We start from the raw sequence: 19573 nt of genomic DNA on the forward strand, positions 1-19573 counted from the left end.
CCCCTGACCACGCCTCTTTTTAACCCTGCTACAACACATGTACTGCAAATCCCTTGCTGACTTTTTAATTGTTTCGACTGGGCGAACAGAGAGCTGGATCAGGGGAGAACGCTAGACGTAGTGTACTCAGATTTCAGCAAGGCCTTTGATTCAGTACCGCACAGGCAACTTATAAATAAATTGGGCATCCTTGGTATGAGCCCTAAAAAGTGACCACCTAGGTTAGAAATTGTTTGAGTGGGAGGCGACAAAAGGTAGTGATAAATGGTGCTCACGAGTGATCTACAGGGATCAGTCCTTGGACTGGTTCTTTTCAACACTAGACATAATGGCTTCTATGCTACAAAATCTAAAGATGTGCAAACAATTCTCCATATTCCCAAACCAGTCGGAACATTTTAGCAGCACTAGGAGATACTTCACCATTCATCATCATTGAGAAATTACTACTTACCTGATAATTTCCTTTTCTTTAGACCAGACAGATGAATTCAGAACCAGTGGGTTATGCACCTTTACCAGCAAATGGAGACAGAGCAAAGCTGATATCACATTTATATACTCCTGCAGTGACATCAGCCTGCCAGTATTCACTTCAAAAGCCAACTGTGGACAGACTAGCAAAAACTTGATTAATAACAGATAACCATTTCAGTACTCAGCCAACAGACAACAGTGAGCTCAGACAAAGAATGTATTAACACTAGTCTAGGGATTGGAGTAACACGTACCAGTAACCCCTGAATAACATAGCCACTCAGGAGGACCATAGCACAGTCATTCCAAGGGTGGGAAGCTGAGTTCATCTGTCTGATCTAAAGAAAATGAAATTATCAAGTAAGTAGTAATTTCTCATTTCTTAGTGTCCAGACAGATGAATTCAGAACCAGTGGGATAAACCCAAGCTACTCCCGAACAGGGCAGGAGGCTGCCCATGGTCCAGTCAAAACCACACATGCAAAGGCCACGTTCTCCCGGGCCTGAACATCCAGACGATAATACCTGGAAAGGTGTATAAGGAGGACCAATTGGCAGCTCGGCAAATGTTGATGGGAGACAACAATCTAACTTCTGCCCATGACACTGCCTGAATCCTAATGGAATGAGCCCTAACCTGTCTAGGTAACAACTTTTAGGCACTCACATTCACGGCCATGACCACCTCCTTAATCCAGCAAGCTATTGCAGCCCATGAAGCTGGTTCGCACTCTCTACTTCCACCATGCAGAACAAACAGGCAATCCATCTTCCGGAAAGCTTTAGAAACTTCCAGACACCTCATGATATGTCTCTTGACATCCAAGGGTCGCAACAGGCAATATTCTTCCGCATCTTTTTCCCTATCCAGAGACAGCAGGAAAATGGACTGATTCTAGTGAAAATCCAAGAACAGTTTTGGCAAAAAAGAAGAAACAGTACGCAGCTGTATCATCACTAGACTCACTCAAAGGAACGGTTACCAGCAAGACAAAGCCTGCAGCTTGGATATTCTACATGCAGAACAAATCGCCACAAGAAACACTGTTTTCAATATCAGCAACCTCAAGGAAAGGTTACGCAATGGTTGAAACATAGGACCTACTTAGAAATCCAAAACCAGATTAAGATTCCACAAGGGCACCGATACCCACAAGGGAGACGAAGATGTTTCACTCCTTTCAAGAAACGGGCCATATCTGGATGAGCCAACAAGAGACCACCATTCACCTGACCCCTAAAACAAGAAAGAGCCAAGCCTTTATTCAATCCATCCTGCAAAAATTCCAAAATGAGTGGAATCTTAACTGAATGAGGAAGCACCCCTCGATCTTCACACCAAGCCTCAAACACTAGCCAAACCTGCACATAAGCTAAGGAAGTGGAGAACTTTCTTGCTCTTAGCAAGGTGACAATTACCGCAGCAGAATATCCTCGCTTCAGCAAGCGAGTCCTCTCGAAGCAAATTCCTGTGAGCCGGAAACCAGAGGGGAGAGTCTAACAGGAGCTTTCTGAGATCCACATAACATGGTCTCCTGGACCAATCTGGTGCCACCAAAAGAAGCAACCCTGTGTGACACTCAACCCTCCAAACCATTCTGCCCAACATGGGCCATGAGGGAAAGGCAATCAGCAACTTGTCCTCCAGCCATTCCTACACAAGAGCATTGATGCCCAATGACTTCGGATCTCTCCTGCAACTGAAGAATCGATGACCCTTCGCATTGCGAGAAGCCGCCAGCAGGTCCAGAAACAGAAGGCTCCAGTGATCCACTATCAGCTGAAACACCTTGTCTGATAATACCCATTCTCTTGCGTCTAAGACTCTGCCTGCTGAGAAAGTCTGCTCTTACATTGTCTTTTCCTGCAATGGGCAACTCTGACCTGGCAAGATTGGTCAGGTCTGAGGACTGCGCCTTGTAGGGAGATATCTCATGTTTACCACTGAATCATCAAATATGAATCATAATACCCAAGAAATTGACAGGCCCCAAGCACTGTCACAGCAATAGAAAGACTTTTACCCAGGTGAACTTTAAAATTGCACTGTCTCAGTACTTTTGTCCTGTTACATTGAAGGATACCTTATCAGATCTGCCTGTTTGCATGAGATTATGCAAATTTATCAGTTGGTAAGTATAGCACGGGGGGGCAAAGAAGAAGAAAAGAAAGGCACAAAACCCTGAACATAAATCCTGGGAGAAGACCCAGAGAGTGGATCCTGAGGGCGATCCTGAAACCTGTGCCAAAGAATCCCTGAAAGTGAAAGGGGGGCCAGAAGCAGACCAGCACTCCGTGCTATTGAGAAGGGAGAAGACTAAGTATGGCCCGGAGCCCAGAGAGGCAAGGTGCCTGCTCAGGTGCGGAGAGTGGGACAAAATCTGAGACGTGGAGGGGCAAGGGCATTCCCAGACAGCCCAGCAAGTACCAGAGCCAGAAGCAAGTCTCTTTCCGGGACCGCCTGCCTGCTTTGCCAGTATCAAGCCCAGGAAGCAAATCCTTCCCTGCATACATTCTCCAGCTCTCCAGCCAGAGCTTGCTTCAGAGGTGAACAGAGGTATTGCCTGAAGTTGGAATCAGGGATAAGTAAGTTAGCCATAAGTGTTAACATATTAGGCAGGCTAAGGTTTATGGTATGTGTGAAATCACCTATCGTATAGAATTTTCTTTAGGAAAAACTGATGCTCAGTAACCAGAATGTTAGAGACAGACTTTTATTTATCAGATTTGGTATGATATAACATTTAGAAAATAAAAACAATTCCTATTTCTGGGGAGAACACATATTGTCTTTTTCCTGACTTAGGATCGCAAGTAAGGTGGGAGGGTAGCTGAAGTGTCCTGTAGCAGACAGATCCCTGCACCCCTAAACTTGCTTACAGCCTAAAGAAAGGATTGCAATCCTTGAAAAAAATTCCACTCAAGAAAAGGCAGAAGGATCCATGCCAAAACCAGAAGGCACTTGTGCTGTGCCCACTGAGCTACCTTCTCCCGCTGACGAACCAGTTAAGAGAATTCCAAGGTCGGGTGCCTCTCCTGACATATCTTTCCCCAGGCCCTCATCAGGCTGGGAATAACCGGGCTTAGTAAAATCAGACGAAGGTAATTCTCCCTGAGCCTCTAAGCAGCGCTGGCACAAGTTAGAGGGAAAGCCAGACTGAGATGCCCAAATATGACAGGCAGCAAAGAGGGAAAGACACTTAGATTTCTTAGCTATATGCATCATCAGTCTGTCAGTATACTTAACAGGCAACTGAAAAATGTGCGTCCAGCTGAATTTGCGCTGTAAAATATATGCGCCCAAAATTTAGGCATCCAAAACTTAGACGTCCCAAACTTAGGTGCACAACCCTGTGCTTGATGAGCACCCAAAATACTGAGCACCCTCAATGCAGCCCAAATTGTGTGTACAAGTAAGCGTGCACCTAACACAGACACCACTACCACCTGGGCACCCAAGCAGGTGTCCAACAAAGTGTCCAGAAACTGGACGCACAACCCGGATGCACAGCCGGACGCACTTGCACAAACCCAAGGTACTGAAGAGAGCATCCTAACACGCAGGAAAAACATGCGAAAACACCACCAAGGCTTACCACACGGTGCACAGAGAAAAGCCTAAAAGCAGCGCCTAGCCCGAAGAGACTGCCTACATTCCTCAGGAGCGGAAACGAATGTCAGATTGGCACAGAGACAGGAGATAGCCCTACATAAAACCCTCCTTCTCTGTTTTGTTTTTTTTGGTTTTTTTTAAGCTTTACATGAACTCATCTCATCCTGGCTGAGTGCAGAGATGGTCTCCAGCTGCGGGGGGAGAGGGCATCTGCTGTCACCCCTGCTCTCGGCTTCTTGCACCCACTGCCTTTCAGCTGTTTTACCAGCTAAGTCCATGCCGGCTGACAAAACCAGCTACTGGACCAAGGCATTCATCTGAGAGACCACACAAATCACCTCAGGAATTCCCTGTGGAGGAGGGACCATTTGGTATCACTGCAGGAGAACAGGGCGAATTAAAATTCCTTCTTTCTTTCTCCTTCTAAAACTTGATGCAATTCCCAGTAGGGAGATGTAGTCCACTATCTGCTGGAGACGGAGATTACTGGCGGGCTGATGTCACTGCAGGGGTTTATATACTGTGATGTCAGCTTTGCTCCATCTCCATCTGCTGGTAGAGGTGCATAACCCACTGGTTCTGAATTCATCTGACTGGACGCTAAGAAACTCTATTTGTCAGATACCTTCCTATCCAAAATGTCCAATATATTTCAACAATATAAACATTCACGTGAGACTGGGATATAGGCCCACATATTTAAATTGCTTAATAAAAAACACAAATTCATATATTTATTTAAAACATTTATATTCTACCTCAATCAATCACAAATTGTCCTAGACGGATGAAGATGTGCAGCTTATAAATGATTAAAAAAAACAAACAAGACACATTGCCCTCATAAAAATGACCCCATAAAAATACTTACCATGAAGAGGGGATCCAGATGGACTGCTAGACAGACCTGGTACGGGGCTGCAACGACCGCCTTGCTTTGATGTTAATTCTTGTTCAATCTCCTCCAGTCCCGCACTTTTCTGGAAGCGACTCATGCGGTTGACGACCCTGGGCGACATGTGTGTGCGCACACAAGGCTGCCCACCGTAAGGATTAATGGGGAAAACGTGAGAGGTACCACGGAGGGTGCTGACCACAACCCAACGGCAGTCATGGCTAAAGCAGATATCTTGAACCTGTAAACAAGACAAGAACCAATAAAGTCACATTAGATCATGGTGAACAACTCAGAGCAGTACAACTTATCTATTTTGCATACACTATATCAGGAGTCCCCAGAACCGGTCATTGAGAGGTGCAAACCAGTAGGGTATTCAGGATTTTACATATTGAACATACACGATATCTGAATACACTGCATGCAGATATACTTCATGTATATTCACAGTGCAAATCCTGAAAATCAGACTGGTTTATGGCCCTCAGAGACTATATTTGGGGACCTCTGTCCAGTACAATAAAAGCCAGTTGCTGTCTGTCACACTCCCATAAAAGAAGTTTGATGTCAAAGTCTCTCACTGACTGTTGTGTCCATTGGTTCCCGACACCCTCTCTCCGCCCTCCTTACCTCTTTGGCTACTCCCTCTTCGCCCGCGGGAAGATTGGCTGCCGCGGCGTCCTTCTGCCGAAGTCCTCCAGTGTCCCCGGACCGGCTAGACGCTGCAACCCGCCATGTTTCCTGGAGGCCTAGGGGCACGCGCGCGGCCCTGACGTAAGTGCCGGCGATGGCGTGAACCTCAGGGGCGTCCCCCTGAGATGACGTCACCCGTGACGGATATATAAGGTCTTTGAATTTGCTAACAAATCGAGTTAGCAAGGAATGGAATGGAACAGACTCGCTTTGGATACCAAGCTACTCTGCCTCCTCGGACTTACCAGGGGTACCCGCTCCTCGGGGGCCTCACTCTCTCCTTTGTTTTTCAGATGACAGTCTGGAACTGGTACTCGCTCCTCAAGGGCCCTTGTTCCCAGACTTGCTCTGTATTCTCTTCTGCCTGGAAGTCATCACTGCCAACTACATCAGTGAGCTACAATCTCTCTCTCAGAGCTTTCCCTGGAACCGGGTACTCGCTCCTCGAGGGCCTATTCATTCCAGCTCCTGGGCTTCTATGAGACCATTGTGTGAGTGTTCTATCAAGGTTCCTTACCTGAACTCTGCATACCCTGCCTACTCACTATATTCAGTTTCTCAACAGCTCATCCATCCAGGGATCGCTGTTCCAGTACCTGAGGGACTACGGCCCTGCCGGGCACTCCAGCTCACTACTGCCACCTCTGGTGGTTTCTTATATAGTTTAATAAAAGATCTAGTGTGTCTGTCTCCAAAATCTGAGCCTGACCTGTGGTCCCTCTTGGGATCTTCCCCCGGGGGCGTGGTCATCTGCCACTGGTCCAAGGATCCACCAGTCCAAGGATCCACCCACAAATATCCCTATCTGTTTGCTAACTCCCTAACAGATTGCTATCTCCTAACAGAACTCCAACAGATTGCTAACTCCATGGATCCGGCATAGCTTAATGCCTTGCAGACCATACCGGGCCTGGCCCGGCGCATTACGGAGCAGCAAGAAGCCTTGGAGAAATTTACTTCAGCATTTCATCAGCTACACACACAGAAGGTTCAAGGCACAGCCTCCAACCAAGAAGGTTAGTTACAGGAGGTAACTTTAAAGACCACTGGTGTACCATTGGCGGCTCCAATCCGCTTTTCCGGAGAAATCCAGAAGACCCGGGGCTTTTTGAACCAGTGCTACATGCATTTTGCCTTACAGCCGTCTCTATTTCCTACAGCTCTCTCCAGGACTACCTACATCCTTTCATACTTGGATGGTAGAGCCTTGTCTTGGGCATCCACCTTGTGGGAATGCAAGGACTCCATTTTGCAGGACATAGAAGGATTTATGGACTTCTTTAAATCTGTTTTCGATGATCCTGCTCGAACTTCTGTAGCCGGTTCTGCTTTAGTGGATTTGAAGCAAGACAACAGATCATTGGCTGAATTTGCCATAGAGTTCAAAACTCTTGCGGCAGAACTCCGTTGGGACCCCAAATGTCTGAAGACTCTCTTTTGCAGAGGCCTGGATAACCGTTTGAGTGACGAGCTGGCCGCTCGCCAAACACCTGACTCTCTGGACGAATTAATAGCCTTGGCCACTCGGATTGATCACCGACTCTGGGACAAGGTGAAGGAACTCCGGCCTAAGGTGTCACCCGGGTTAAAACAGGCTAGTGCTGTCTGTGCACCTCGGATGGTTCCCGTAATCCCTGCTGCTGATACAGATGAACCAATGCAATTTGGTAATGGACGCTTGACCTCCAAGGAGAGAAGATTTCGGAAGAAGCGCGGCCTTTGCATGTACTGTGGTCAGTCCGGCCATGATGTCTCTACATGCTCCATTCGTCCGGGAAACGGACATGCCTAAGTCCTGCAGGATGACTGTTCTTAGGCCATACCGCGACCTCTCCTCTGCTCTCTCTCCCAGTCTCTTTGACCTACGGACCAGCCATGGTTCAGACTCCTGCCCTGGTGGACTCAGGGGCAGGAGGCAACTTCATCCTCAGACGTCTAGTGGAAGACCTGAGGAGTCCCCTCATCAAATTAGAAGATCCACTACTGTGTTACAACTTGAAGTGGGCTTTGGACGTTCCCCAACTTCGCCACTTCCACTGAAGATCTCAGTGACGTCCCAGCAGCATCCATTGCTGCTGACATCTACAACATACTCAGCGAATTTTCTTGCAAGACTCAAGATCTACCTGTCATCAATGCAGAAGACGACTTAGAATACAAAGTCGAAGAAGTCCTGGATGTTCGTAAAAGAGGCAAGACTTTTGAATACCTTCTAAAATGGGAGGGTTTCGGCCCCGAAGAAATCTCTTGGGAGCCTCAGACCAATATCCTGGACAAAGAGATGCTTCGTCAGTTCCACCTTGCGCATCCTTCAAAACCTAAGCCTGGTACCCGAAGATAAAATCGCCCTTTGAAGGGGGTTACTGCTGTGTCCGTCGTTTCCCGACGCCCTCTCTTCGCCCTCCTTACCTCTTTGGCGACTCCCTCTTCGCCCATGGGAAGACTGGCTGCCACGGCGTCCTTCTGCCGAAGTCCTCCAACGTCCCCGGACCGGCTAGACACTGCAACCCGCCATGTTTCCTGGAGGCCTAGGGGCACGCGCTCGGCGCGGCCCCAACATAAGTACCGGCAATGGCGCGAACCTCAGGGGCGTCCCCCTGAGATGACGTCACCCGCAACGGATATATAAGGTCTTAGAATTTGCTAACACATCGAGTTAGCAAGGAATGGACTGGAACGGACTCGCTTCGGATTCCAAGCTACTCTGCCTCCTCGGACTTACCAGGGGTACCTGCTCCTCGGGGGCCTCGCTCTCTCCTTTGTTTTTCAGGTGACAGTCTGGAACCGGTACTCGCTACTCGAGGGCCCTTGTTCCCAGACTTGCTCTGTATTCTCTTCTGCCTGGAAGTCATCACTGCCAACTACATAGGTGAGTTACCATTGCGCTCTCCGAGCTTTCCCTGGAACCAGGTACTCTCTCCTCGAGGGCCTATTCATTCCAGCTCCTAGGCTTCTATGAGACCATTGTGTGAGTGTTCTATCAAGGTTCCTTACCTGAACTCTGCATACCCTGCCTACTCACTATATTCAGTTTCTCAACAGTTCAGCCATCCAGGGATCGCTGTTCCAGTACCTGAGGGACTACGGCCCTGCCGGGCACTCCAGCTCACTACTGCCACATCTGGTGGTTCCTTATATGGTTTAATAAAAGATCTAGGGTGTGTCTGTCTCCAAACTCTGAGCCTGACTGGTGGTCCCTCTCAGGATCTTCCCCCGGGGGTGTGGTCATCTGCCACCGGTCCAAGGATCCACCCACAAATATCCCTATCTGTTTGCTAACTCCCTAACAGATTGCTAACTCCTAACAGAACTCCAACACTGACTAAGCAACCAAGTGACCATATTGCCAATCAATGGCTCAAAGGCCTGGGGAACCGAGCACAGATGTACATATGCACAATGCAAAGATTGCCTTTGGAAATTGTGTTTACTCCATGAAGAACACCTTTCCAATCCTGAGAGCAAATGGACAGCGTATGTACTACACAGTTACATTTTCAAGCTCTCAAATCCAGTTATTTATCACAGACATTCTTCTAATCAAAAAATATTGTACCTTTCACATTGTTTGTCTTACACACCAAGTGCTGGATATTTTTGGCTTACTGAGGGTATTATATTCTAATATACCACCATATGGGGGTACTCTTCAAAACTCATTTGCACAGGTAAACTGGCCTGTCTGAAGGTTGCCTGCCCTCAGTCCAATTAAAAATATACACATTAAGGTTTAAGGTTTATTGACATTTATATACCGTTGTCTCTTGTAGGGATAGATGTAGGGAGCTAAGGCCATGACAGATTTTATCTCATTGGTTAATTTTAATTTGTTTTGTTCTTACTAGGCTTTAAAAACATATACATCTAATGCTGATTTAAGAGGCTGTGCCTTTGATGTCTAGAATTCACCCAGCAGGAGAAAGCTGCATACATCTGATGTCATTTATTTTAGAAATCAGCATAGCCTTCACAGCGGTTAACATTTCAATAAATATATAAAGTAAGGAAATTACAATCAGTTATAAAAGAATAAAACAGCTAAAAATTAAAAGAAGGAAATTACAAAAGCATACTAGATGTTAAAAGATATAAAATATAAAACAATAAGTATTAAACCAATAAAATACTAAAAGCATGAATATAGCGCTTCCAGCATTTTTTTAAAGGTTAAAATAAGACCAGCTGTAAATATTAAACTCAAATGCATGTCTATTTTTCATTTTCAGTATAAGCGGCATTGAAAAGCCATGTTTTAAGTTCTGCTTTAAATTTGTTTTTTTCCTGCTGCATTCTTAATTGAGTTAGAAGCGTATTCCACAGTTTTGATCCTGCAATTGACAGTGCTCTCTCTCTGACTTGACTAAGGTGTGCTGATTTGATTGTGGGAATTGATAAGAGTCCTTTATTGGCCGATCTCAAAGTTCTTTGTGGAGCATGCAGACGCAGCGCAGCGTTCAGCCATTCTGTCCTTTCTCCATAAATTATATTGTGTATAATGCATGCAGCTTTGTAAATTATTCTAGAATTTATTGGAAGCCAATGTAATGCTATCAATGTTGGAGTAATATGATCAAACTTCTTTTTTCCTGTCAGAATTCGAGCTGCGGTGTTCTGGAATACCTGCAAAGGTCTAATGGTGGTCTGAGGTAGACCAAGCAGCAAAGCGTTACAGTAGTCTAAATTGGCAAACAATAAGGCCTGAAGGACAGATCTAAAGTCAGGAGGTACCAATAATGGTTTCAGTCTTTTTAAGGTTAATAATTTAAAGTATCCATCTTTTAATTTAGTCGCAATATGTTTCTTCATAGTCAGTTCAGAGTCAATTATCACTCCAAGATCTCTGGCAAATGGTGAAGGTACCAAATTAATATTTTCAAACTTAAACACTAGAGTATTCAATTGTGATTATTTTCTTTCTAGTAATATTATTTCAGTTTTCTCTGTATTCAGGAGCAGTTTCATTTGTAATAATAATTTTTTTTATAGCACCCAGATAAATAGTTATTAGTTTATAAGTAAAATCAAAACCATTTTCTATGGGGACTAAAAATGAATATCATCAGCATAAACATAAAATTTCAAACCTAATCCTGTGAGGAGATGACAAATCGGTAACAGATAAATATTAAAAAGGGCTGTCGATCGTTAGATGATCGAGGGGTTAAAGGGGCACTTAGAGAAGATAAGGCCATCGCGGAAAGATTAAATGATTTCTTTGCTTCGGTGTTTACTGAAGAGGATGTTGGGGAGGTACCCGTAATGGAGAAGGTTTTCATGGGTAATGATTCAGATGGACTGAATCAAATCACGGTGAACCTAAAAGATGTGGTAGGCCTGATTGACAAACTGAAGAGTAGTAGTAAATCACCTGGACCGGATGGTATACACCCCAGAGTTCTGAAGGAACTAAAAAATATGAAATTTCAGACCTATTAGTAAAAATTTGTAACCTATCATTAAAATCATCCATTGTACCTGAAGACTGGAGGATAGCAAATGTAACCCCAATATTTAAAAAGGGCTCCAGGGGCGATCCGGGAAACTACAGACCGGTTAGCCTGACTTCAGTGCCAGGAAAAATAGTGGAAAGTGTTCTAAACATGAAAATCACAGAACATATAGAAAGACATGGTTTAATGGAACAAAGTCAGCATGGCTTTACCCAAGGCAAGTCTTGCCTCACAAATCTGCTTCACCTTTTTGAAGGAGTTAATAAACATGTGGATAAAGGTGAACCGGTAGATGTAGTATACTTGGATTTTCAGAAGGCGTTTGACAAAGTTCCTCATGAGAGGCTTCTAGGAAAAGTAAAAAGTCATGGGATAGGTGGCGATGTCCTTTTGTGGATTGCAAACTGGCTAAAAGACAGGAAACAGAGAGTAGGATTAAATGTAGGATTAATTTTCTCAGTGGAAGGGAGTGGACAGTGGAGTGCCTCAGGGATCTGTATTGGAACCCTTACTTTTCAATATATTTATAAATGATCTAGAAAGAAATACGACGAGTGAGATAATCAAATTTGCAGATGACACAAAATTGTTCAGAGTAGTTAAATCACAAGCAGATTGTAATAAATTGCAGGAAGGCCTTGTGAGACTGGAAAATTGGGCATCAAAATGGCAGATGAAATTTAATGTGGATAACTGCAAGGTGATGCATATAGGGAAAAATAACCCATGCTATAATTACACAATGTTGGGTTCCATATTAGGTGCTACAACCCAAGAAAGAGATCTAGGCGTCATAGTGGATAACACATTGAAATCGTCGGTTCAGTGTGCTGCGGCAGTCAAAAAAGCAAACAGAATGTTGGGAATTATTAGAAAGGGAATGGTGAATAAAATGGAAAATGTCATAATGCCTCTGTATCGCTCCATGGTGAGACCGCACCTTGGATACTGTCTACAATTCTGGTCGCCGCATCTCAAAAAAGATATAATTGCGATGGAGAAGGTACAGAGAAGGGCTATCAAAATGATAAGGGGAATGGAACAGCTCCCCTATGAGGAAAGACTAAAGAGGTTAGGACTTTTCAGCTTGGAGAAGAGACGGCTGAGGGGGGATATGATAGAGATGTTTAAAATTAAGAGAGGTCTAGAACGGGTAGATGTGAATCGGTTATTTACTCTTTCGGATAATAGAAAGACTAGGGGGCACTCCATGAAGTTAGCATGGGGCACATTTAAAACTAATCAGAGAAAGTTCTTTTTTACTCAACGCACAATTAAACTCTGGAATTTGTTACCAGAGGATGTGGTTAGTGCAGTTAGTATAGCTGTGTTTAAAAAAGGATTGGATAAGTTCTTGAAGGAGAAGTCCATTACCTGCTATTAAGTTCATTTAGAGAATAGCCACTACCATTAGCAATGGTAACATGGAATAGACTTAGTTTTTGGGTACTTGCCAGGTTCTTATGGCCTGGATTGGCCACTGTTGGAGACAGGATGCTGGGCTTGATGGACCCTTGGTCTGACCCAGTATGGCATTTTCTTATGTTTTTAAGTAAAGATTCCTGAGGTACTCTACTGTATACCCTTTTCCACTGAGAAAATTGACCACTTAATCCTACTTTCTGCTTCCTGGCTTTTAACCAGTTTGTAATCTATGAAAGGACATCGCCTCCTATCCCATGACTTTTTAGATTATTTAGAAGCCTGTCATCAGGGAATTTGTCAAACGCTTTCTGAAAATCTAAATACACTAAGGGGGTAATTTTCAAAGGAGTTACGCGCATAAATGTAACTACTATTGTAGCAATTTTCAAAAGCCATTTACTCTCGTAAAGTGCACTTATGCGAATAAATCCTATGGACGATTCAATGGCATATATTGTAGCAATTTTCAAATGCCCACTTACTCGAGTAAAGTGCATTTACATACGTAAAACCCAGATTTACGCATGTAAATGCTTTTTAAAATCCGCCCCTATATCTACTGGTTCACCTTTATCCACGTTTATTAACCCTTTCAATAAAATGAAGCAGATTTGTGAGGCAAGACTTGCCTTGGGTAAAGCCATGCTGTGTTCCATTAAACCATGTCTTTCTATATGCTCTGTGATTTTGATCTTTAACATAGTTTCCACTAATCTTCCCAGCACTGAAGTAAGGCTCACCCATCTATAGTTTCCCAGATTACCCCTGGAGCCCTTTTTAAATATTGGGGTTACATTGACCATCCTCCAGTCTTCAGGTACAATGGATGATTTTAATGATGTTACAATTTTTTACTAATAGATCTGAATTTTCATTTTTGAGTTCCTTCAGAACCCTAGGGTGCAAACCAGCTGGTCCAGGTGATTTGCTACTCTTTAGCTTGTCAACCCGGCCTACTACATATTCCAGGTTCACCGTGATTTGGTTTAGTTCATCTGACTCATCACCCTTGAAAACCATCTCTGGAACTGGTATCTCCCCACCTTCCTCATTAGTAAACACAGGAGCAAAGAATTAATTTACTCTTTCCACGATGACATTATCTTCCCTAAGAGCCCCTTTAACCCCTTGGTCATCTAGGTTTTCTGCTTTGGAATTATTTTTAAAAGTTTTTATTATGAGTTTTTGCTTCTATGGCCAATTTCATTTCAAAGACTCTCTTAGCCTTCTTCGATGGGGGGGGAAAGGCTGACATGCACGGAGCAGGAGAGGGACCTTGGGGTGATAGTGTCTAATGATATGAAGTCTGCGAAACAATGCGACAAGGCGATAGCAAAAGCCAGAAGAATGCTGGGCTGCATAGAGAGAGGAATATCGAGTAAGAAAAGGGAAGTGATTATTCCCTTGTACAGGTCCTTGGTGAGGCCTCACCTGGAGTACTGTGTTCAGTTCTGGAGACCGTATCTACAAAAAGACAAAGACAAGATGGAAGTGGTACAGAGAAGGGCGACCAGAAAGGTGGAGGATCTTCATCGGATGACGTACGAGGAGAGATTGAAGAATCTAAATATGTACACCCTGGAGGAAAGGAGGAGCAGAGGTGATATGATACAGACTTTCAGATACTTGAAAGGTTTTAATGATCCAAAGGCAACGACAAACCTTTACCATAAGAAAAAAATCAGCAGAACCAGGGGTCACGATTTGAAGCTCCAGGGAGGAAGATTCAGAACCAATGTCAGGAAGTATTTCTTCACGGAGAGGGTGGTGGATGCCTGGAATGCCCTTCCGGAGGAAGTGGTGAAGACCAGAACTGTGAAGGACTTCAAAGGGGCGTGGGATAAACACTGTGGATCCATAAAGTCAAGAGGCCGCCAATGAAGAGTAGGTGACTCGCCAGAATGATGGCTACTGCCTGGAGACAATACCCTTATTCAATAAACATACACATGGTTACTGTGACTCCAACATCACTCTAAGCTTCAACAGCAAGAGGAAATGTGGAAAAAAGGATTTGCACTCACAAAGACAGGAGTAGCTGGCTTGTTACGGCGGTTACTACCCCAAACCAAATAATCAAATTACTACCTCCACCTTCCTCTATTCCTGATGCCTTTCAACTAGCTTGATCACTCCATTCTTATACTTCACTTTCAATGCATATCCAGCATAGTTCTCTGCTTCAACAGCAGGGGAGAAGAAAAACTGTTACTTCACACATCCAGCAGAGCTCTCTGTTTCAACGGCAGGGGAGAAGAAAAAAGGGTTCGCACTCACAAAGCGGGGAGTAGCTGGCTTGTTACGGCGGTTACTACCCCAAACCAAATGTACCTGATACTTCACTCTCGACGCATATCCAGCATGGCTCTCTGCTTCAACGGCATGGGAGAAAGACTGATACATCACGAATTTCCAGCATAGCTCTCTGCTTCAACGGCAGGGGAAAAGAAAAACTGATACTTCACGCATATCCAGCATAACTTCAACGGCAGGGGAGAAGAAAAAAGGATTCACACTCACAAAGCGGGGAGTAGCTGGCTTGTTACGGCGGTTACTACCCCAAACCAAATGTGCCTGATACTTCACTTTCGATGCATATCCAGCATAGCTCTCTGCTTCAACGGCAGGGGAGAAGAAAAAAACTGATACCTCACGCATATCCAGCATAGCTCCCTGCTTCAATGGCAGGGGAGAAGATAAACAACCAATAAGGGCTGTATAACATAATCTGGGTAAAAACAAATAAGCATGGGTGTAGCTTGCTTATTGCGGCGGTTACTACCCCTACTACCTCTAACTAATAAAGCTAGATATTTCACTTGGATGCAGCTCCATCACCGCTCTCTACATTAATGGTGGGGGTGGAAGGGAAATAGAACCAAGAGCTAAGAGAAACAGATAAGTATTAGAGAAAAAATGAGGGAAGCTTGCTGGGCAGATTGGATGGGCCATTTGGTCTTCTTCTGCCGTCATTTCTATGTTTCTATGTTTCTATGTTATCAATGTTTTACACTTAACTTGACAATGCTTATGCTTTTTCCTATTTTCTTCAGATGGATCCTTCTTCCAATTTTGGAAGGATTTTTTTTGGCTAAAATAGCCACTTTCAACTCACCTTTTAATCATGCCGGTAATCATTTGGCCTTTCTTAGTGCATGGAATACATATGGACTGTGCTTCTAAGATGGTATTTTAAACAATGTCCACACCTGTTGTACACTTAACTTTTGCAGATGCAACTTTCAGTTGTTTTCTATTTTCCTCATTTTATCAAAGTTTCCCTTTTGAAAATTTAGTGTTAGAATTGTAGATTTACATATTGTCCCCCATCCAGTCATTACTTCAAATTTGATCATGTTATGATCACTATTGCCAAGTGGCCCCACCACCATTATCTCTCTCACCAAATCCTGCATTCCACTAAGAATTAAATCTAAAATAGCTCCTTTATTCATTGGTTCCTGAACCAACTGCTCCATGAATTAGTCGTTTATTCCATCTATGAGAGACCTAGGAGTCTTAATTGATAATCGCCTGAATTTCAAAGCCACTATTAACAAAACCACCAAAGACTGTTTCTACCAACTACAAGTGCTGAAAAGAATTAGACCACTTTTCCATGCCCAAGATTTCAGAACCATCCTACAAGCAATCATTTTTTCAAAATTAGACTATTGTAACACCATCCTACTTGGCCTGCCCACGTCATACACCAAACCGCTTCAGATGGTGCAAAATGCAGCTGCACGAATTCTGACAAATACCAGGAGAAGGGACCACATAACCCCCATTCTAAAGAGCCTCCATTGGCTACCTATACACTTTAGAATAATATACAAGGCCATGCTTACCACATACAAAAACATCAACCAACTGGCCCCCATTGACCTACAGATCCCTCTCCGACTACATAATTCGTCAAGACCGACAAGAGATGCATACAGGGGATCGCTACAGGTACCACCGTCCAAATCCACCAGACACTGCACACTAAGAGACCGGGCTTTCTCTACAGCCATTCCACCGTTATGGAACTCCATCCCGTCAAATCTAAGAACAGAACCATGCATCTCAACTTTCAAAAAAAGACTAAAGACCTGGATATTCACACAAGCTTTCCCGGACGCCAATTGATAGAACACCACCAAGCCACCCCTAATCTCCAACTATACCATGGTTAACTAATCTCCAACATGGTTAACTATTCTCCAACTCGGTTAACTAATCTCCAAATACACCATGGTCATCCTTATCTTCTATCGTTTACCTGTGTGAATTTTAATAACCTTTCCTTTCTCTTCCTTCTCAGCCAAGTTCTTATCACCCTGTTATATGTAACTGCCTTTTCAACACCATTGTTATAGTTATGTTTACTATGCACCCCTGTTTTATGTGAACCAGCACGATGTGACTGCTGTCTCGAATGCCGGTATATAAAAATCTGAAATAAATAAATAAATAAATCTAGGAACTTTACGTCTCTAGCTTGTCCTGATGTCACATTTACCCAGTCAATATTGGGGTATCTGAAATCTCCCATTAATACTACACTGCCAAATTAGTTAGCTTCCCCGATTTCTCTTAGCATTTCATCGTCCATCTCATCATTTTTGGCAGGTGGATGGTAATATACTCCTATCGCTATACTCTTACGCATATAGATTCTACTCTGCATTTTTTCTCTGGTATGATCTTTATCCTGTTGGACTCTATGCCCTCTCTGACATAAAGCGCCACACCCCCACCAAATTGATCCTCCCTATCATTGCGATATAATCTGTACCCTGATATAGCACTGTCCCATTGGTTATCAGGTCTCTGAGATGCCAATTATGACTCTCTCATCATTCACTGCTACATACTCTAACTCTCCCATTTTACTTCTTAGACTCCTGGCACTGGCATAAAGATATTTCAAATTGTCTTTTTTGTTTGTATTAACAACCGGCTTTTCAGTTGATAGGAATAATTTGGAATCCTTTAGCTCAGGTGATTCTTTGCTTATAAGCATACGGACTACTTTTGCTTTTGGGATGCCCTAATTTTCCTGTTTAATTAGTATACTTCAAAGATACCTTCCTCCGAACTATGCTCTGCTAAGTGGCTGTCAGCTTTCCCCCTTGTTTTAGTTTAAAAGCTGCTCTATCTCCTTTTCAAAAGTTAGCAGCAACAGCCTGGTTCCACTCTGCTTAAGGTGTAGACCATCATTTGATGCCGTACATAGATTTGTGATCTAATTCGCCATTTTTTTATTTATTTATTTATTTGAGTTTTTCTATACCGGCATTCACGGAGATTCGTATCATGTCTGTTTACATAAAACAGGGGTGATCAATACATTATAAACGTGTATAAATATAACATGAGTATACATTTTATATATTTACAAATTATAACAAGTTATAACAGTGCGCAGAAAAAAATCAGTTACAATAAAACAAGGATGGTTCTAACTGGGAAAAGAAGAAGAATAAGACGATAGAAATTTAACAAGAATAAGAACGTGTAGTGTTTGGTATGTTACTTCATGTTACTTCATATACATATTACTCCATGTTACTTCATATACATATTTAGTTAAAAAGGCCAACCATATTCATTTCTGATGCTGTAGCTCTAAGCGTTTTGAGTAGTTGAACTGAAATATTGATTAGGGGAGGGGAAAACAAAACAAATCAAGAAAGACATGAAGGGGTAATTTTGTAACATCAAGTAGTACAACTTGCACCATTTTTCAAAATGGACGTCCACCCACAAATCTGCTTTTGAAAATTATCCTGGGAAAACTATACACACAGAATTACATCGGCTATTTGCCATGAAAATTTCCATGTATGCTTTTTCAAATCAAAAAGATGCTTGCCCAGACTTCAACCTCCTCGAATGCCTCGCCCCTGTGCGCATTTCTGCAAGCGAAATGTTTAATGTTCACGTTTAATGTTTAATGTTCACGAAATGTTTAATGTTCATGTGGTTTAAATGTTATCCTGAAATAAATTCAAAGCTTGAAACCACATTGGCACCCTTCATTGTTACCAATTAATTTTTACAAATGGAAAACTCCCACGTAAAAGTAAGGCATAGCAAAATTTTCCAACCTGCGTCTTTGGCATACAACAAAGGGAAGGGGAAGCCAGAAGATTGCTGATAATGGAAATTATTACCTGCTTGTAAATCTGCACCATTCAGACACAACAACTATTAAAACATCTTTTTAACTGCAGTTCTGTAAAATTCTCAACTACCATTCAGTTTTAGAAAAAAAGGATTTAATCCTTCTATAAATACTTTTTCTATAACACCTTGATGGAGAAAGAAAAACATTTTCAGGAAGAATGCACTTTACTTTAAATACTGTACTGTCAGCAAAGACAAAAAGGCAGCAGTTCTGGGGTTCAAATGTTTGGCAAAGCCCTAAGACAAATACTTAGAAAGAAAAAGTTTGCAAAACTAACAGGCATGTGTGTGTGTGTGTGTGTGAATAGGGTTTAACACAGCACACAGATGTACAGGTAAAGGCTTAGCTTTCATTAGTCTAACAAATAGTATGAGTTAAATAAAACTGCTCAAGCTTTCACCCAAGACCACTTTACAATGCAGTGGGCAGTCAAATAATAGAAAATCCCCAATAAAATCTCCACAAGTATTCCAGAAATGCCATGCAAACAAAGGAAGAAAGTAATTTGCAAAGTGTAAATTTCCAACCCAATTCAGGATAAAATACAGGGATTTAAGTCTTGTGACAAGATACAGAGCTGACAGACTGCAGCTATACAATCTGCCTCTTTCCTAGTGCACAGAGTAACCAAGACATGCAGACATTCCATATCCAAACTAGCTGCTAATTGACCTACACTAGACACAAGAGCTGACAGGTTTAGTGCTTTTAGCAGCTCTAGCAATGTTGGGATAACAGAAGCACACAAGCTCTCAAAGGGTTCTATTTGCCTACCAGAGATTTCATCTTCACAACCTGTTCCAAACCGATTCAGCACTCAGTTATGAAGTCTTATAAAA

At 43.0% G+C, this 19573-nt stretch overlaps 1 protein-coding gene across 7 annotated transcripts in view; it reads right to left on the minus strand.

Annotated features, from left to right (window-relative positions):
- Positions 1 to 19573, minus strand: part of BCAS3 (BCAS3 microtubule associated cell migration factor) — a 969760-nt gene that overhangs the window by 577395 nt on the left and 372792 nt on the right. For all 7 annotated transcript variants that reach the window (XM_029612008.1, XM_029612006.1, XM_029612007.1 and 4 more), the window contains exon 15: positions 4962 to 5226. In XM_029612008.1, coding sequence (XP_029467868.1) covers positions 4962 to 5226 — 265 coding nt within the window. The remainder of the gene's footprint in view (positions 1 to 4961; positions 5227 to 19573) is intronic.

The sequence above is a fragment of the Rhinatrema bivittatum genome, chromosome 8, assembly GCF_901001135.1.
Source record: "Rhinatrema bivittatum chromosome 8, aRhiBiv1.1, whole genome shotgun sequence".
Lineage (NCBI taxonomy): Eukaryota > Metazoa > Chordata > Amphibia > Gymnophiona > Rhinatrematidae > Rhinatrema > Rhinatrema bivittatum.